The sequence below is a fragment of the Chrysemys picta genome, chromosome 19 (genome assembly GCF_011386835.1).
Source record: "Chrysemys picta bellii isolate R12L10 chromosome 19, ASM1138683v2, whole genome shotgun sequence".
NCBI classification, from domain to species: Eukaryota; Metazoa; Chordata; order Testudines; family Emydidae; genus Chrysemys; species Chrysemys picta.
Window position 1 is genome coordinate 631460 of NC_088809.1, and position 19669 is coordinate 651128.

Sequence of the window (19669 nt, forward strand, 5' to 3'; positions counted from 1 at the left end):
TAAGCAAGTGAATGGGAAGCTGTGATGGTTGCAGGGCCCTGAACAAGGAGCTCACAGGATGTGCTGGTGGCACAGGGAGTGGATTTGTGACACTGTCGCTCCCAGCTTCTGCTTTCTCTCTCCTCTGTTTCTTTCTCTGGGCCACCAGGCAGACCCCGGCGCAGCTGCCACTCCACTTTGTGTGCCTTTGTCCCAGGTCCGCAGTCAGCTCACAGGATCCCCAAAGTCCCTAATTCAGGTGAGAGAAAATAAGCCATTGCTTCTCTGTGGAAGTGACTCTGTTTGTGAAAAGGGCTCTGTGCACGCAGCAATGGTCCATAACCGTGCCACACACAAGCAGCCTAGCTGAAAGCATGGCGCTGTAGCTGTAGGAGTGTGTCACACAGCCCTGCACTACATGTGCAAATGCCTGTGCATCAGACTGTCTGCCTTACACCAAACCTTCCAACAGGTGAAACTAATAAAAACCCTCTGCCTTTCATAGGGTCTCAAAGTGCTAAAAGCCAGATGGAATTCCTTCCTGGCCCTGCTCAGCGTCCAGCTGGCATTAATTTGTCCCCAAATTAAAAGCTTAGAAAACCCTGCGGTGGGGAGGGTCTAGGGAAGGGAGAGAATATGGAGAACATAGATGGGTCAGTAGCCTTTATTTGGGTGGGGAGAAAAGTATGTCTAGATGTCCCAGGCTGAAAATCACTATTGAGGTGTATGGGGAGCTCAGGACTGAAAGTGCAGGGCCAGGTTGCAAGTCAGTGGTGCCAAGGCGTGCTGCAGAGCTGTGTGGGCGCTATCTGGCTGTTTACTCTGATCACACCGCACCATCTCACTTCCCCACTTCCTTGCTGTGGATGGAGGAGCGGGCCATGTTGTTCCGTGTTGCTTTCGTTTCTGTAGTGACTTGACCACTTCCGGCCCTGTGTGGCTCACAGCCGTGCAACCCCGTGGGCCCTGCACTAGTGCCCCAATCTGCACAGCAGCATCTCCCTGTACAGCATCATCTTAATACCTATTGATGCTGCGGCTTTTCTCCCTTCCCAGGCCAGGTTGGGGAATGAAAAGATTCTGTCCAAGGTGAGGAAGGCCAGACGTGCAGGGAATTGCTGTGGGGACCTATCCAGCAGCCCTAGGGTGATGGCCTCAGAAGCTGGATAAAGTTGGAGGATGCCCTGCATCTGCAGGGGCGGTGGGCCCTAGGCAGGCCGTTCACCTGGTTTTAAGCTGGCCAACCCTGTTTTGGGGAAGGGCTGTCCCTGTCCAGCACCAGCAATGAGTCTGTCCAGCATCACTGTGGAGAACAGGAAGTTGCAGAGCACCCAGCAGCCGCAGTGGGGTCACACTGGGGAAGTACTGGCACGTCTGGTATTCTGGGGCTGCATCTGTGGCCCCCCGAGGGGCCGGGGCAGGGCGGTGGGGGCAGGGAGAGAGCCTCTGCGGAGTGCCAGGCTGAAGAAAAAGGCCTGACACGAGCATTTCACCATCTGCAATTCCGGTCCTTTGTACGCTAGAAATTAGGGTCCTCTCAGGCCCGGAGCAGGGGGCGGGATCCAGCACTAAGGACTATCACAAGCCTCCCCACTGTCGGCTGCTGGCGCGGGCCCCTTTCTGTGGCCTCCCCTTCGCCCTAGACACCCCGGGCACCTTCCCCAGGCGGCCCCGGTCCCCCTGGGCCGGAGACAGCAGCGGGGCGCTCGGTGCCACCCCGAGCAGAGGCTCCAGGCTCCGAGCTTCGCCCGCCCGGTTCGGCCCGGCCCAGATCCCGCCGGCGCCGGCGCCACGTGGAGTTTGTTTCCCGGAGAAGCGGCCTCATGTGACCGGCATCAGCTGATCCAACATGGCCGGGGCCCGGGCCGCCCCCGCCCGCCGGGGCTAAGGGCTCGGGCCCGTCCCAGCCCGGGAGCCCCGCGCCGCGGCCCAGGTAAGGGCGGGTCCGGGCCGGTCCCGTGTCCCCCGGCCGGGCTCGGTCCGCTGCTGCCCGCGGCGCGGGGCCCGGCCCGGCCCCTCCTCGCCCCGCCGCACGTCCCCTGGAGCCGCCGGTGGGCGCCAGCCTGGGCCCCGGCCCCGGCCCCTCGCAGCCCGCCTGGCTGCCGCAGGGGAGCGCCGGGCTGGGGGCCGGACCTGCCCCATTGAACGCCCCCGGCCAGGCCCGTGGGGCCGGGGCCGGGCTGGGTGCGGGGGGCCGGGGCCGGGCTGGCAGCGGCCGGGCGGGTGCGGGGGGCCGGGCAGGTGCGGGGGGCCGGGGCCGGGCTGGCAGCGGCCGGGTGGGTGCGGGGGGCCGGGGCCGGTCTGGGTGCGGGGGGCCGGGGCCGGGCTGTCCTGTGTGCTGCTCTTGCCCAGGTTTAAGGGCGCTGTCCCCGCACTCCTGAGCGCAGACTGGCCAGCCCTGTGGCGGTGGCGGAGTGGTAAGGTACCCGCTCAGGCGACCCCCGTTCAGGAGCCCCTAGGTCTGTCTACACTGTGGCGGGGAGTGAGCGTCCCAGCCAGGGCACACAGACTCGCACTAGCAGGGCTTGCACTAGTGTGCTTTAGGCGGAGGCTGGACTAGCCACCAGAGTGCTGGGCCTCTGGACTCCCTGCTTCCAGCAGTGCTAGCCCCGGCCCTTAGCCTGCGCCTGTCTGCCTGGGCTGCGAGGAGCGTAGATCTACCCTGTGACTGAGGAGGGTCTGAGAGCCCCATGGGGATGGGTGGAATCGCAGCCCCCAAGCTGCTGTCTCAGTTAAAGTGTGTCTGTTTCCCGCAGAGACGGCTGAGCTGTGGAACTCTGCCGGTGCCGTACCAGCATGGAGTGCTTCCTTAGGAGCGTGGAAAAAGACCTGAATATTGACCACAGGCAGCTCACTGCTGCTGTTGAGGGGACCCATCTCATTGCCTTTGTCCCAGTGAAGTGGCTAGTGAGCCTGAAGGAGCGCAGGGTGCTGCCCTCCCTGTGCCCCCGGCCTGAGGGGCTGAGCGAGGTGGAGGTGAGGACTTTCCTTCAGCACTCTGTGCAGAAGCTGCCTGCTGGCTGGACGAGAGTGGAAATCCATGCTCTGAGGAAAGAGAGGTTGGCTTATCCACTGACTCTGCACCACAGTGCGCAGGACGATCGGGTCGGGCGCTTGGAAACACTCCATGGGTTTATGCAGAATGTTGCTTCTCAGAATTATAGAAACTTGTGGCATAGAGCTCACCGCCTGTATGTGCAGCCATGCTGTCACGCTCACACGCCGCCCACGGTGCTGGCCCTGGACATGCTCAGAGTGGCTCTTCAGAAGATCTATGGCTGCCCTTTTCTCCAGGTGGGTAGGAGTGTCCAGTATGCCTCTCCTGCCAAAGAAGGTTCTACAGCCACAAAGGGGACGTCCTCCTGCCCAAACATCCTCCGACCAGAAGCTCTTCTGGAGTCAGCCAACATGCTGTACATCATCTACCCGTATGTGCAGTATTGCTTGCACGACATTGTGACCTTCAGCCCTGCGAAGCTCACCAACAGCCACGCCAAGGTCCTTTTCATCCTCTTCCATGTCCTGCAGGCCATGAGGGCCTGTCACCAAGCGGGGCTGCCATGTGGTCCTTTCTCCCTTCGTGACGTGGCAGTTGATGAGAAGCTCTGCAGCCGGCTCAGAATTAACCTCCGTGAGTACGAGAAGCCAAAGGAGGAAGAGAGGGATCCGAGAGCTGATGAAGAACAAAGGGCTGAGGAAAGCAGGGCTGTGGAGTGGACTGGGAAGGAGGCGAGGTGCACAACTTGCCAGGAGGAGCTCAGGGGCCTTGTGCTGGATTGGGTGCATGGGCGAGTCAGTAACTTCCACTACCTTATGCAGCTGAATCGCCTGTCTGGACGGAGAATGGGAGACCCCAACTACCACCCGGTTCTCCCCTGGGTGGTGGATTTCACCACCAAAAACGGCAAGTTCAGAGACCTAAGAAAATCCAAGTTCCGCCTCAATAAGGGAGACAAGCAGTTGGACTTCACCTATGAGATGACCAAGCAGGCATTTGCAGCCGGAGGATCAAGTGGAGAACAGCTCCATGTGCCCCACCACATCTCCGACGTCCTCTCAGACATCACCTACTACGTCTACACTGCCCGGAGGACACCCAAGGCTGTGCTCTGCTGTCATGTGAGATCGCAGTGGGAGCCAAATGAATATCCAGCCAGCATGGAGCGCATGCAGAGCTGGACTCCAGATGAGTGTATCCCTGAGTTCTATACAGACTCCACCATCTTTAAATCCATTCATCCTGACATGCCTGACCTGGATGTGCCATCCTGGTGCAGCTCCTATGAGGAGTTCATTGAAGTCCATCGCAAGCTGCTGGAGAGCAGAGAAGTCTCTCAGGATCTCCACCACTGGATAGACCTCACTTTTGGCTACAAGCTGCTGGGGAAGGACGCTGTCAAGGAGAAAAATGTCTGCCTCCATCTGGTAGACAACCACACCCATCTGACCAGCTATGGAGTGGTGCAGCTCTTTGACCAGCCACATCCCAGACGCATGGTGGGACTTGCATACATTCCTGCTGAAGCTCCAGTCATTGCTCGACCTCTCATCCAGAACGCCAGAGAGACAATAGTCCTAGAGGATGTCCAGGCTCAGATGGGTGATGGGGTCAATGGGCTGGTCTTGGAAGCCACACCTTGTGAAACCAGCTGGTCTGGTGAAAAATCCATCAGCGGTGAGGATGATTTGGAGCAAGGCACTGAAGCTCTGGATTCCATTCCTGCAGCTGGCAGAGCCGCCGACCAGCCCTGTCCCTGCACACCTTCAGCTCAGCCCTCCAACCTCCCTGCCTACCCTACAGAAGGCAAAACCTCAAGTGCCCGGCCTAATCGAAGGAGTAAGCCTGGTGTTGTGGATCAAGATGAAAGGGACAAGATGAAGATTACGCTTCCTGAGGGTTTTAATCCTGTCCAGGCCCTGGAGGAGCTGGAAAAACTGGACAACTTCTTGGTTAAAGGCTTAAACAGTGAGATGGAGCTGATGGAGCAGCCGCAGGTGGAGCCACCGCTGGGCCTCTCAGATCTTTTCCAGAGAGACATGCAGGCACTGGGAGTTCTGATAGCTGAGGTGGTGTTTGCACCAAGGGTTCGCACCCTGAAGCCAGATGCATCCCTGCTGGAGCGGTTCCTGACCGTTCGGAATCTTTGCCAGTATCACCCGAAGGAGATCCCAGCCCCGCTCCAGCACGTGCTGGAGACTTTGCTGCAGCTGAACATGCCTGAGGGGAGACGTCTAAAGAACAAGGTGGCCAAGAACAGAGTCCAGCTTTTTGAGTACAAACCTGTTTCCCAGGGTCTCCCGCCACCCAGCCCCTCGCAGTTCCTTAGCCCTTTCAGCTCAGTTGTTCCCTTCCCTCCATATTTCCCATCTCTGCACAAATTCATTTTCACCTACCAGTCAAAGAAAGTGGAGGATGAGAGTCAGGGCCGTGAGCTTGTTTTCCAGCTGTGGCAGCAGCTGGAGGGGATCCTCTGTGAAATCACTCCTGAAGGCTTGGAGATCCTGCTGCCCTTCATCTTATCTCTGATGTCGGAGGAGAACACTGCAGTCTATACAGCCTGGTACCTGTTTGAGCCCATAGCTAAAGCCCTGGGCCCCAAGAATGCAAACAAGTACCTGCTCAAGCCCTTGATTGGTGCATATGAGAATCCCTGCTGCCTCCATGGCCGGTTTTACCTGTACACAGACTGCTTTGTGGCTCAGTTAATGGTGCGTCTGGGGCTACAGTCCTTCCTCTCTAATCTGCTGGCTCACATCCTGCAGATCCTTGTTGGTGTTGAGAGCTCGCAGGAAGAAAGTAAGTCCCTTCTGGGAACGGCAGAAGATGAGGAGAGTGGAGGAGGCAGCCCAGTTTCCTGTGCATTTGGGGAAGAGATCAAAATGGATGTGGATCACGGTTCCACGGCACTCGACCTTTTGGATTACACGTCTGGAGTCAGCTTCCACGACCAGGCCTATCTGCCAGAGACCGAGGATTTCCAGAGCGGTCTCTATGTCAGCGAGTCCCTGCAGTCTCAGGAGCAGGAGTTGCTTAGCCTCGGGCGGCTGAGTGACAAAAGCAGCGCCAGTGAAGTGTCGCTGGGAGAGGACAGACCTGCAGATGGGGATTCCCAGAAGGACAAGAGTAGCCTGAAGTCTGTGGACAGCAGTCAGGAGCTGAAGCAGAGTGAAGACTCGGAGGAGGAGGAGGAGGTGGAGGAGGAGGAGGAGGAGGAGGCCACAGTTGCTACAGAACTTACCCTGTCAGGGGGCACTGGTGCTTCCTTGGATGCTGCCCTGGCTGATGACCACAGTGAGCCAGAGGAGGGGGATGAGCAGGAGCTGCACGACCACTCTGAAGATAAAGAGCAGACGATTCTCCTGGGTAAGAGCTGCACTTAGATGCCGTCTGTCTGTCTGAGGTGGTGAGTGACTGGTGCAGCAATGGAAGGGGGAGATGGGAAGCCAGTCCTGTGCAGGAGGAGCTGGAATCAGCTCTGGACGTGCTCCTGAATTCTCCAGGAAGGTGATCAGAGCAAATCTGAACCTATCCAACGGACACTTTAATAGGGTGGTAGCTGGAGTCCTGATGTTGCTGCTTGGCTGATGCAGCTGGCAGGGTGCTTGACAGAAGGCCGGGCGATGCTGCAGGTCAGGAGTCAGCTATGTGGGGAGCTCTGGTGAGGACTGAGGCTCTAAGTGTCCCATGGGCAGGGTCTGGGCAGCTTACAGAATGGCAGATTATTGCTCCTTCTCCTACTCTGTGCTCTTGTTTTGCAGACACGGCCTGTAAGATGGTGAGGTGGCTCTCGGCCAAACTGGGCCCTACTGTGACATCCCGTTACGTTGCCAGGAACCTGCTCCGTCTCCTCACATCCTGCTATGTCGGTAATGTCCCTCCACCTGCTGTAGAGGCCCTTCAAAGGGCCACTCCTCTGACTGTGTCCCAAAGCAATCTGCTGTGAATGCTGCCCTCCCCGGAAGGTGCAGACCTATCTGCATGGCTGGGGGGCGGGGGCAGTGTGGACAGGCCCCGAGTCTGAGTGTTGGGGTGAATGTGCCCTTTGGGATTCAGCACAGTGTCTCTGTCAGCTCACTGAGCTGTCTCTCTGGCAGGTCCTACCAGACAGCAGTTTGTACCAAGCAACGAGGAGAACAGTCCCCTGAATGCCGGAAACATCTACCAGAAGCGACCAGTGCTGGGGGACCAGGTGTCCAAGCCGGTTCTGGCCTGTCTCATGTATATGGCATACCTGTATGGAGAGCCTGTTCTGACCTATCAGTACCTGCCCTACATCAGCTACCTGGTCAGTGCCCAGTCTTTCTCCTTTACTTGTCGCTGTTCTTGCATGTGATGGAGCGAGAGCTGCATCAAATGTTGAGCTGCAGGCACACGGGAGGGGTGATATACAGCACAGGCCTTATCATGTGCCGCTGAGAGAGCTGCTAGTCTCCAGAGCACACGCCTTAGCTGTGTTTAATCCTGGGCATTGTAAGCTGAGCCGTGTCCTGCTAGGCTGCTGCTTGGCTGGGAGTTGGCAGGGAGAGCACTTGGCTGATGCAGCCAGAGCAGGAACTGCCTATTCCAGGAGTGAGTTCCCACTTTCTGTCAGTGATGCCCAAGGGTGCAATGTAGGGATTTCCTGTTTGGAAACCCTCGCTCTCCAGGAGCTCTTGGTGTCAGAGTTCTGTACTCCGTACATATGGGACAGGCCCAGGAGAGGTTGAAGGCATCTGCCTCTCAATTCCATACTGAAAGATTAGCAAGATTTGCGGGCTTCTTGGTTTGAAATTCTTAGTTGCTCCTGTTGATTATTTGGCAAAGTGTTCAGTAGAGGTGATCAGAAAATGGTAACCTGTTTAAAAAAAAACAACCTTGATTTTGTTTTGAGGTGTTCTAAATAGACCCATTTTATTCTTTTAAATAGATGTTACTTTTCTACTTACAGACTCTTGCTACATGAAGAATTTCAGTAACCATTTTCCTAACATTTTTTGATTAAAAATTGTGGGTGGGGAATGGCACAACAGTTCACGAAAAACTTTGACAATGCTGATCGTATTTCTGTGGGAAAATTTTGTTTTGAAAAAAGGCGATTTTTCAATCAAAACTTTATGGAAACTTTCAAGTAGCTTTAGCATGCAGGTGGTCCGCATAGGAGCCTGGGAGTCGCTGAGTTAACCCTCTTTCCCATCAGCTCTCTGTAAGCCATTTGCCCTGGAGGGGATTCTCAATTTCTTCAGTCAGCAGCTGGAGTTATGTTAGCAGCTAACAGCTGCTTTGCTTTGGCCTCGTCTGTCTGTCTCTCTCTCTGTTCTGGGAAGAAACATAGCTTGTGATCGGAAGCTGCCACCGAGAATTGTTCCCATTTTCAGTGTGAACAGGTCTCTGCCCTGTGTCTTGGGTAAGAGTGGGGGTGGCCGACCTGTGGTTCCGGAGCCACATGCGGCTCTTCAGAATTTAATATGCGTCTCCTTGTATTAGCACCAACTCCGGGGCTGGAGCTACAGGCACCAACTTTCCAATGTGCCAGGGGGTGTTCACTGCTCAACCCCTGGCTCTGCCACAGGCCCTGCCCCCACTCCACCCCTTCCTTCCCGCCCCCTCCCCTGAGCCTGCTGTGCCCTTGCTCCTACCCTGCCCCCAGCCTCCTGCACACCACAAAACAGCTGATTGGGAAGGGCTGATCGGTGGGGCTGCCGGTGGGAGAGAGGCGCTGGGAGCAGGGGAGGAGGAGCTGATGGGGGGCTGCTGACGTGTTACTGTGGCTCTTTGGCAATGTACACTGGTAAATTCTGGCTCCTTCTCAGGCTCAGGTTGGCCACTCCGAGTAAGAGCATGGGTTTGAAGGGCGGATAATCTAGAAAGGAGGCCTTTGGTGTTACACTGAAAAGCTTTTTAACAGTGCTAACTGTGGCCAGAGCTCTGCTGGAGCCAGTGCCCGTAAGGCAGAGAAAACGGCCACTTACATTCCAAGCCTGACCTTTGAGTTCTGGGCAGAGGCTGCTTGTCCAGCTCCAAAGCACGCTGGGCTGGCCCCTCAGAATGGAGCCAGGTCCAGGAGCTGGCGCTGAATCCTGTATCGCTCATTTGAATGACGCTGGCCAGGAGTCCGGTGCCCAGGATGTTCTGCTAGCGTCCCGGCATGGCCTAGTGGTGCTCAGCCTGTGCGCTGGGCAAACAGAAGGCTGGGGCAGGTCAGGGCATCCTTTTCTCTCTGCTTCCCCCACTCAGACTCCAGGCCTTAGGTGTGTCCTGCAGGCAGACACTATCTGTACCATGGAATTGAAGTGCTTTGTTCTCACCTCGCCCACTCCTCCTGGCTTCAGGGTGTTTCTAGCAGGTGAGGGCTTTGGGCTCAGCCTCTCCCCTGCAGTCTGTTGGTCCCTGGTGCAGGGGTGGGAAGCTCCTCTGGAGGCTGAGAGAGGTGCAAGCATGAATTCCTTGGGAACTGCTCCAGAATGTGGCTTGTCCGACCTGTGCAGGGAGGCTGGTAGCCATGGAATGGGAGGTGGTAACGGCTGCTCGACTCTTCTTTCTGCCCTCCAGGTTGCCCCTAGCAGTGGGATTGGCTCTGGCCGGCTAAACAGCAGGAAGGAGGCTGGGCTGCTGGCAGCCGTGACTCTGACCCAGAAGATAATCGTATGCCTTTCAGACACCACCCTGATGGACATTCTCCCCAAGATCAGCCAGGAGGTCCTGCTCCCAGTACTGGGCTTCCTGACCTCGCCTGCCATTGGGTGCGTGTAGAAAGCCACCACTCCCAGGGACCAATCAGCACCCACCAAACCCTGGCATTTCCTCTGCCCGGTGTGGATAAAAAGTCATGTGCAATCTAAAGGGTTGGGATAAAGCTCTCCTGGGCAGGGTGGGCTCAGGACTATGGGGCTCATGCTGCCATTCCGCCCCATCCCTCCCTGGGGGGCTCTCCTTATGCCAATCCTGAGTTCATCTCTTGAGCTCTCGGACAGCGCTGTCCCTTCCCCGTGCTCCTGTAGGGCAAGAACCACCAAGTGGGTGCACACTGTTGGTCTGTGGGGCGGGATGGTGACTGATGTGATCTCTTCAGTTTCCCTAGTGGTGCCCAGGCCCGCATTGTCCTGTGTGTTAAGACCATCAGTTTAATTGCCCTGATCTGCCTGCGGATTGGGCAGGAGATGGTGCAGCAGCACTTGAGTGACACCGTAGGAACCTTCTTTGGGGCTTTTTCGCTGCTGCAGGAACTGCAAGAGCAGGTTAGTGATGGTCAATGGCTTCTGTCTCCCTCTTCCCCATGGGGCTGTGGGCACAAGGACATTGCAGCTCTTGGTGCCCAGGGCACACGTGCGGGGCTGGTCTCACTGGAAATCATCTGTCTTCTCTTGTTCAGAGTCTGTCTTCAGAGTCACTGAGCCATGGTGAGACACCTGAGCTGGAGGTGCCCTTCTCAGATGGGAGAGTGCTGCCCCTGGACCCAGCCATGCTGGCAGAGTTACAGAAGGTTTTTAGCCCAGAGATGGCCTACACCACCTATGTCCCCTTCTCTTGTCTGCTAGGTATGCTTCAGCTACCTTCTCTCCACTGCTGGGGCCTCGTGCTAACAGTCCTTGTCCTGCACTCTGTGTTTAAATGCCTGGCCTGGGGTCCAAGTGCAGCATCTGCTCTGTGCATGAGCCCTGAACCGTAATGCAGCGTTGACGGACAGGAATAAACCCTCAGGACATCATATGGGCCTTGCCTTGCCTGCAGGGGACGGAAGATCTCCCTGCCCCTCTGACCAGGAAGGACATGTAGGTGACAGTATCTGGAGGGGGCCCTGGGCCAGCAGAATACTGGATGCTCTGTGAGCCTTGTGCTATTGCTGAGGGAGATGGGGAGGCTGGGGAGAGGTTCCTTCTCCCAGAGCTGTGCTCTGTACTTTCAGGTGATGTTATCCGGACGATTGTCCCTAACCACTCACTGGTTGGGAGACTGGCCAACTTGTACCTGGAGAGCGTGAACCCAAAGAGCCTGCCTCTGGTCAGTCAGGAGCCAGCACCGGGCACAGCCTGCTTGGACCAGGATGCCCGAGGCAGTGAGCCCAGTTCCAGTCACCATGAAGACAGTCACTCGGGCACCTTTGGGAGTGTGCTGGTGGGAAACCGCATTCAAGTCCCTGCGGACACACAGTACGCGAGTTCTGGCTCGCTCTGCTTCAGCCCTAGAGCTGACGGCTTTTGCCCCTCTTCTGCCAGTGAGGAGAATGCCCTGAAGCAGGATCTGCCCCGCAGTGCCCACATGCTATGTGGGAACTGGCTGGCCTACTGGCAGTACGAGATCGGGGTAAGCCAGCACGACCCCCGCTTCCACTTCCACCAGATCAAACTGCAGAGCTTCTTGGGGCACACGGGGGCCATCAAGTGTGTGGCACCACTCGGCTGTGAGGACTTCTTCCTGAGTGGCAGCAAAGATAAAACTGTCCGCCTCTGGCCCCTCTACAACTCTGGGGATGGCACCAACGAGATGGAGCCACGGCTCACGTATGCTCAGCACAAGAAATCTGTCTTCTATGTGAGCCAGCTGGAGGCCCCGCAGCAGGTGGTGAGCTGCGATGGTACTGTCCATGTCTGGGACCAGTTCACAGGTGAGGGGGCGTCTGCTGACGCAGTGTTTGAAGAGAGGGGAAGCCAGGAGAAGGGTTGAGAGGCTGAGCTGTACTCAGCAGGTCGGCTTACGCTTACTGAGAAGGACCAGGCTAAATCTGTACATCTGCACCTATAGGAAATCCAGTCCTGCCCTCTCCATTTCAGGAGGAACAGCTGGCTGGGGCCTCTATGCAGAGTAAGACAGTGATTCTGTTCTCCTCCTGCTCCTGGCAGAGTCTTACCTATAGGCCAGAGCGGGTCCCTTGCTCTGAAGCAGCAAGTCTAGTCTGCCACTAGAGGCAGGAGACTGGAGTAGAGGTGTCCTGTGTTGCTGGTTCCAGATGATTTCCCCCCCGAGAGGCTGTGCTCTGTTCCCTTCCTTCTCCCTCCCCGCCCTCCTGACATCATGGATGTCCTTGCAGCAGTGCAGTGATGAGTTGCACTCAAGGACTGGAATTGTCTTTGGTTCCGGGAGCAGTGGCCCACGGTGCCCTGAGCGGTGACACCTATTGGGGCAGCTTTGCTGATCCTGCCCTGCTGCAGTGAGGTAGGCAGGCTGCACTGGTGCACTCAGCTTGTTGTTCTTTTCAAAGGTAAACTTCTCCGGACCTTTGATGCTTTGGACAGCAAAGTTCCCATCACCGCCGTGACCACCATGCCCTCTCCCCACAGCAGCATCTGTGTGGCCAGTGCAGACTCTGTGCTGCGCTTCATTGACCACAGGAAGCCAGGATTACAGGTACCGGGGTCTTTGCTTTCTCTGGACATTGTGAGCCACCTTCTCCCTGATCTGTTCCACAGCTGCACCTACTTCCAAGGTGCTTGTATGGCCAGTCATTGCTACTCCCAGTCCCTGCTACTCCCAGTCCCTACTCCCCACAAGGGGAGGCTGGTGAGCTCGGCCTGGCATCCAGGCCCTCTCTGCATCCTCTCCTGTCACTCAGTAACTGGGGCTACTCTTGCCTGTACTTGTCTCCTGTAGCACGAGTTCCGCCTGGCCAGTGGCGTGAGCGCTGGGCTCATCCGCTGCTTAGCTGTCAGTCCCAACGGGCGCAGTGTAATGGCTGGCTTCTCATCTGGATTCATTGTGCTGTTGGACACCAGGACGGGGCTCATCTTGAGGGGGTGGCCAGCCCACGAGGGAGACATCCTGCAGATAAAGGTGAGAGGCTGGAGTAGGGCTCGGGCTGCCCCTGCACGTGGGGGACCACAGACGGCGCTAAAGGCTGAGAGTTGGCTGCGTGGAGCCTGCTGTGCGGATCCTGTTGAGCCTTGCGGCAGCAGAAAAACAGGGCTGTGGAGGGGTGTCCTGCTGCCGGTGGCTCCTGCAGTATTCAGAGGGCGGTGGGTAGACATGCCCATTTGTCATCTTCCCCCCACTCCTTAGAAGTCTTTGCAACTCTTGGTTGACTTTTTTTTTTTATTTTACGGTCACCCCGTCGTGCCCTTGCCAGGGCTTTGCCTTGGGATTGGGGCTGTCAGTGACTTTTGGTGCCCTAGATTCTTCCAGCTCATGTTCTGTCTGAGCCAGCAGATCCCTGGTCTCCTTGCGGATGAGCAGGTGTGGGCATTGTGAGGGGCAGGCCAGACACATGAGCTGGGGAGGATGGGAGGGTGCTGCTCTCTCCCTCAGGCTAGCAGCCCCTCCCCGCTCAGGACCTCATTCTAATGAGTAACTCTTGTCCATATTTACCTGCCCTGAGGGAGCAGCCCTGGCGTTTTTGTGTCCTTGACCCAGTTCAGGTTAAACAAAGTTCACCTGCGTGGGTTGTTTACCCCCTCACAGCACTGCTAGCCAGAGTGCAGCGGCCCCAGCCCTTTGCTCTCCTCAGTGCTGTGTGTTGCACAGTCTCAGCTGGGCCCTGAGCTCTGCATCCCTGAGTGGGGTTGTGCTTTGGGGGCCTGGGCTTGGGGAGGAGAGAGTCTGGAAGTGCTGCCCACTCGGTAATAGTAACAGGCTGACAGAGGAAGGGGCAAGCCCCCGATGTGCAGGGAGAGGGCTGTCAGGCGAGGCAGAGATGCATGGCCAGTTGCCAGACTGCACTCATGAGTCTGAGATGGGAGGGTGTCTAGGACTGACAAGTTCTTGCCAGCAAGAGACGCTGTAGGTGCCCTGGTGAGAGAAGCTCAGTGCTACTCCTGTTTGCAGGGTCAGCGTCTTGTGATCTGGGGAGAGGAGAGCTGGGCTCTCAGGCCAGGGGTGGTCTTAGCGCAGAAACACTGATTCACTGGCACTTTCTCTCCTGCAGGCTGCAGAGGGCAGTGTGCTAATCAGCTCATCTTCTGATCACTCCCTGACTGTCTGGAAGGAACTGGAGCAGAAGCCTTTGCATCAGTATAAATCTGCTTCTGACCCCATCCATGCCTTTGACCTCTACGGCAGTGAAGTGGTGACCGGCACCGTGGCCAACAAGATTGGCGTCTATTCCATGCTGGAATCGTCGGCCTTCCCTACCAGCACGACCAAGTTGAGCTCAGAGAACTTCCGGGGGACCCTGACCAGCCTGGCTGTGTTGCCCACTAAATGTCATCTTCTCCTGGGTTCCGATAATGGTGTGATACGTCTCCTGGCGTAGTGGCCTCCATGGCCTATCTGCCTGGTGCCCTGTGCAGTCACTTCCACTAGCTCTGGTAGTGGCACTTGAGGGCAATACCTTCGCTCATGGGGGGAAAGGGGTGAGGTATTTCTTCGGGATACTGGCTGTTCATGAGTTCTCAGTAAATCCTCTCCAACCCCTGCCTGCAGTCGAAAAAGCCATAATGGAGGAACCTCCACTGCTGCTGGGAGAAATCCGGGCATTGCAGGGCAGCATCACCCCCCTGCAAGAGGCCTGGAGCCTTCCACACCGTGTGTGCCTGATTCCCCCGAGACTGAGCCGCTCTCCAGAGAAAGGCGGACGCTGGGCGTTCTCCCACCTCCCTCCAGCCCAAGAGTGAGAGGAACACAGCCGCTGCCCTCCACACTCCAGCCCAGAATCGCTGGAAAGTCACAAAGGGGTGGGGCCAACAGAGCCTGGGAAGTGCCTGGTGTTGGGCATGCTCCCTATGGGGCCTGTAGGGCACTGGCTATTTGGAAGGTGAGGGCTGAAGGGACACAGTTGGGTTCTTTTTCTCAGTTTGCTTTATAGTCTGCTGCAGTCCTATTAACAACCCCACCTCCGCCATGGCATCCATCTGGGAACCCTTCCCAGCACCACTGTGGCATCTCACTGATTCTAGGGCAGGGGCAAGTAGCCGAGCCAGCCATTTACCCAAGGCATAACCACCATCTGTTTGAGGGTGGGAATGTGCCCACAGAGGGGTGGGGCAGCCCCAGCTGTCAGAGGAGGCAGGAACTAGACTTGTTTGGGGGGGTTCAGGCTCCCAGCCAGGCCCTCTGCCCCGAATCTCTGCATGCTCCTGGGGGGGTGTACGTTTTTCCCTAGCTCCTGTCCCAGAAGAGGCAGATCCATGTTCCCCAGCGCAGGGGAAAGGGGATTTCTTTTGTGCGCTCTGGAATGAGGCTGTGTTGGCTGCTCCTTTCGAAGGAGGGCCCCATCTGAGCTGGGGGGGGGTTCAGGCTCGCCGGGGGGGGCAGCTTGAGCCCCTCTTTGCTGTCCTACCTCACGCTCTACCCAACAGGGTTAGGGCAGTGAGGGGCAGGACCCAGCATGCCTTGCACCCACAAAGTGCTGCCCTCTGCCCCTAGACTCCACCTCCTGCCAGAGACCGTGGCTAGAACAGCCCTCTCCAGGCAGCAGTGCCTGAGCTGTGCCTGAGGGGAAGAGGGCGTTCCCTGGGCCCATCAGTGAGGGTAGCTGCCTGTCCATACCCCCTCCCCCCCCGGCTTCGGTCTGCTGTAGGCTCCCTCTCGGTCTCTTGAGCTACTCTGAGCCTTTGCAGAATGGTGCTGAGGGGGTGGGAGCCTGACAAGGGGGGCCTGGCCTGAGATCAACACTCAGCCTGGTGGAGGTGGAGGGGAGGCGAGGGGACTGGGCAACTCCTGCTGGCTCTGGGTGGAGCTTAGGGACTGTGGGGAAGGGCTGTCATCCTGCCCAGGTGGGAGTCCCAGGGCTACCCACTGCTGGGGGGCGTGTCTCTACTTCCCACTGCCCTGTGCTTGCAGACCGAGGGTGGGGGAGATGAGCACTTAGTCCCTTGCTATCCCTCCATTTGGGGGTGGGAGGGAAGCTCTGTCCCTTGTTGCCTATTAACCATTTGCAATAGATGTAAATATTTATTCTAATAAACCCTTTGAAAGAGATCACGAGAGGAGGCTTTCTGTGTGTGGTGCTGGGGTGTGCGGTGTGGCTGCATGCGTGTGTTGGGGAAAGATGGGCAGTAGTTTTAATTATGGGAAAGGGATGATGGCCTCCTTACGCACCTTTGTAGGAAAAAACCTGCGCAATCCTGGGGGACATCAGTCTGAGTGACACCTGCTGGTGTTCCAATGCTGCCATTACGAAAACAACCTTGGGACTTTCTAAACATTCCTAACTCAAAAACTTGCAGTCAACATGGGAGAATTTTATATTAGACCTTGTCTTAATGGATAAAGAGGAACTGATCACAAAACTAAAAGTTAATGGTAGCTTAGGTGGGCGCAATCATGACTTTATTCTCCTTGCACATTATAAATGTGATGAACTCCAGACCAGATATATATATACTTGGTGCTTTAAGGGCCAATTTAACAAAGCTGAAAACAAGTATGAGCCAAATCACCTGCAAGGAAGAATTTAATCAGAAAAAAGTGAATGATAGTTGGGAATCATTTAAGAACCCCTTACTAGATGCCCAAAAAAGCCACAAACCAGGAAAAAGGTTCTGCTGATTACAAAACTGACCTGAGTTAGAGAGGAAGTGAAGGCAGCTGTAAAAAACAAAAACCCAACTCTCTCTCTCTCTCTCTCTCTCTCTAAACAAATGGAAGAGGGGAAGCTGTTAGTAATTAATATAAATTAGAAGGTAGGAACTGTAGGAAATTGCCAAGGGATGCAAGGAGAAATCTATGGCCAGCACTGGACAAGGAGTTTTTAAAATATATTGGGGGGAGGGGGAGGAAGAATCCTTACAATGGTTTTGGTTCATTACTATATGGAAATTGTAGAATTGTCAATAACACAGAAGTTTTCAATAAATATTTATTCTATATTTAGGGGAAAAACATGATGCAGTGTCATCATAGGGTGATGATAAAACTCTTTCCAGTCCACCTGTATCTCTGGAGGATGTTAAACAGAAGCTACTACCGTTAGGCATTTTAAAATCAACAGGTCCAGATAACTTGCATCTAAGAGCTTTACAAGAGCTGGATGAGGTGCTTGCTGGACCATTAATGTTGATTTTCAAAATCTTCAAGTCCTGGAGAAGTTCCAGAAGACTAGAAGATGACTAACATTGTGCCAATTTTTTAAAAGGGTAAATGAGTTGACCTTTCAGCCTGACGTTGATCACAAGCAAAATAATGGAGTAGCTGATATGGTAGTCAATTAATAAAGAACTAAATGAGGGTAAGGTAATTAATGCAGATCAATACAGGGATTATGGAAAAATAGATCCTGTCAAACTAACTTGATATCTTGTTTTGATGAGACAAAGTTTGGTTGATAAAAGTAATCGTGTTGATGTAATATATTTAGACTTCTGTAAGGTGTTTGACTTGGTACTGCATGACATTTTGATTACAAAAAACAATATACAATTAACATGGCACATTTTAAACGGATTAAAAACTGGCTAATTGATAGGTCTCAAAATTTAACTGTAAATGGAGAATTGCTATCAAGTGGATGTGTTTCCAGGGGGGGTCCCACAGGGATTGGTTCTTAGCCCTACGCAATTTAACATCCTTATCTGTGACCTGGAAACACAAAATCACTTCTGATGAAATTTGCAGAAGACACAAAAATTGGAGGAGTGGTAAATAATGAAGAGGGCAGGTCACTGATTCAGAGTGATCTACATCGCTTGGTAAACTGGCTGCAAGCAAACAATATGTGCTTTGATATGGCTTAATGTCAACGCACACATCTGGGAACACAGAATGTCGGCCATACTTATGGGATGGGGACTCTATCCTGGGAAGCAGTGAGTGAAAAAGATTTGGGGGTCGCGGTGGCTATTCAGCTGAATATGGTTCCCCATGTGACGCTGTGGCCAAAAGAGCTAATGTGATCCTAGGATGCCTAAACAGGGGAATCCTAAGTAAGAGCAGAGAGGTTATTTTACCTCTGTATTTGGCACTGGTGTGACCACTGCTGGAATCCTGTGTCCAGTGCTGATGCCCACAGTTCAAGAAAGATATTGATAAACTGGAAAGGGGTCAGAGAAGAGCCACAAGAAGGATTAAAGAACATGTCTGATAGTGATAGACTCAAGGCGCTCAATCTATTTAACTTCACAAAGAGAAGATTAAGGGCTGACTTGATTATAGTCTGTAAGTACCTACATGGGGAACAAGTATTTAACACTGGGCTCTTCAGTCTAGTAGAGAAAGGTCTAACATGAGCCACTGGCTGGAAGTTCAAGTGAGACAAATTCAGACTATAAATAAGGTGGAAAATATTAACAATGAGAGTAATTAAGCATTGGAACAATTTACCAAGATTGGTGGTGGATTCTCCATCACTGCAAATTTTAAAAGCAACATTGAATGTTTGTCTAACAGCTCTGCTCTAGGAATTATTTTGAGGCAGTTATCTGGGCTGTGTTATACAGGAGGTCAGGCTAGATGATCACCACAGTCCCTGCTGGCCTTAGAATCTATTAGTCTATGGGTGGAAATGGGTGCTGCACGTTGTGTGTGTTTGGGGGAAAAGCCTGGGGTGTAGCTGGATGGTGGAGGTGCAGTGTGTCTGTGTGTTTGAGGGAAAGGCAGAGGGTGTAGCTGGATGGTGGAGGTGCAGTGTGGCTGTGTGTTTGGGGGAAAGGCAGAAGGTGTAGCTGGATGGTGGAGGTGCAGTGTGTCTGTGTGTTTGAGGGAAAGGCAGAAGGTGTAGTTGGATGATGGAGGTGCAGTGTGGCTGCGTGTTTGGGGGAAAGGCAGAGGGTGTAGCTGGATGGTGGAGGTGCAGTGTGGCTGTGTGTTTGGGGGAAAGGCAGAGGGTGTAGCTGGATGGTGGAGGTGCAGTGTGGCTGTGTGTTTGGGGGAAAGGCAGAAGGTGTAGCTGGATGGTGGAGGTGCAGTGTGGCTGTGTTTGGGGGAAAGGCAGAGGGTGTAGTTGGATGGTGGAGGTGCAGTGTGTCTGTGTGTTTGGGGGAAAGGCAGAAGGTGTAGCTGGATGGTGGAGGTGCAGTGTGGCTGTGTTTGAGGGAAAGGCAGAGGGTGTAGTTGGATGGTGGAGGTGCAGTGTGGCTGTGTGTTTGAGGGAAAGGCAGAGGGTGTAGCTGGATGGTGGAGGTGCAGTGTGGCTGCGTGTTTGAGGGAAAGGCAGAGGGTGTAGCTGGATGGTGGAGGTGCAGTGTGGCTGCGTGTTTGAGGGAAAGGCAGAAGGTGTAGTTGGATGGTGGAGGTGCAGTGTGGCTGTGTGTTTGAGGGAAAGGCAGAGGGTGTAGCTGGATGGTGGAGGTGCAGTGTGGCTGTGTGTTTGAGGGAAAGGCAGAGGGTGTAGCTGGATGGTGGAGGTGCAGTGTGGCTGTGTTTGGGGGAAAGGCAGAGGGTGTAGCTGGATGGTGGAGGTGCAGTGTGGCTGTGTGTTTGGGGGAAAGGCAGAAGGTGTAGCTGGATGGTGGAGGTGCAGTGTGTCTGTGTGTTTGGGGGAAAGGCAGAGGGTGTAGTTGGATGGTGGAGGTGCAGTGTGGCTGCGTGTTTGAGGGAAAGGCAGAGGGTGTAGCTGGATGGTGGAGGTGCAGTGTGGCTGCGTGTTTGAGGGAAAGGCAGAGGGTGTAGCTGGATGGTGGAGGTGCAGTGTGTCTGCGTGTTCGGGGGAAAGGCAGAAGGTGTAGTTGGATGGTGGAGGTGCAGTGTGGCTGTGTGTTTGAGGGAAAGGCAGAGGGTGTAGCTGGATGGTGGAGGTGCAGTGTGGCTGTGTGTTTGAGGGAAAGGCAGAGGGTGTAGCTGGATGGTGGAGGTGCAGTGTGTCTGTGTGTTTGGGGGAAAGGCAGAGGGTGTAGCTGGATGGTGGAG

At 55.0% G+C, this 19669-nt stretch overlaps 1 protein-coding gene across 3 annotated transcripts; it reads left to right on the top strand.

Moving 5' to 3' along the window:
- The first annotated feature begins 1045 nt into the window (after positions 1-1045).
- WDR81 (WD repeat domain 81) lies at positions 1046-15805 on the top strand. 3 transcript variants are annotated; one of them, XM_065573050.1, is made up of 11 exons: positions 1046-1068; positions 2736-6343; positions 6739-6846; positions 7075-7265; positions 9509-9699; positions 10029-10194; positions 10329-10494; positions 10863-11561; positions 12156-12301; positions 12545-12724; positions 13812-15805. In XM_065573050.1, the coding sequence occupies exons 2-11, from the start codon at positions 2776-2778 to the stop codon at positions 14136-14138; spliced, it is 5742 nt and encodes a 1913-aa protein (XP_065429122.1). In that variant the 5' UTR covers positions 1046-1068; positions 2736-2775; the 3' UTR covers positions 14139-15805. The 3 variants fall into 3 exon arrangements, with proteins under 3 accessions (XP_065429122.1, XP_005298342.2, XP_042713985.2); XM_005298285.5 differs by lacking the exon at positions 1046-1068 and adding an exon at positions 1771-1912; XM_042858051.2 differs by lacking the exon at positions 1046-1068 and adding an exon at positions 2272-2396.
- The last annotated feature ends 3864 nt before the right edge of the window (positions 15806-19669 follow it).

Excerpts from the sequence above, each read along its gene's own strand:
- WDR81 (XM_065573050.1), top strand. The coding sequence starts at position 2,776 with ATGGAGTGCTTCCTTAGGAGCGTGGAAAAAGACCTGAATATTGACCAC. Across the intron at positions 6,847-7,074 it reads CCTCACATCCTGCTATGTCG|GTCCTACCAGACAGCAGTTT; the intron begins GTAATGTCCCTC and ends TCTCTCTGGCAG. Across the intron at positions 10,495-10,862 it reads CCCCTTCTCTTGTCTGCTAG|GTGATGTTATCCGGACGATT; the intron begins GTATGCTTCAGC and ends CTGTACTTTCAG.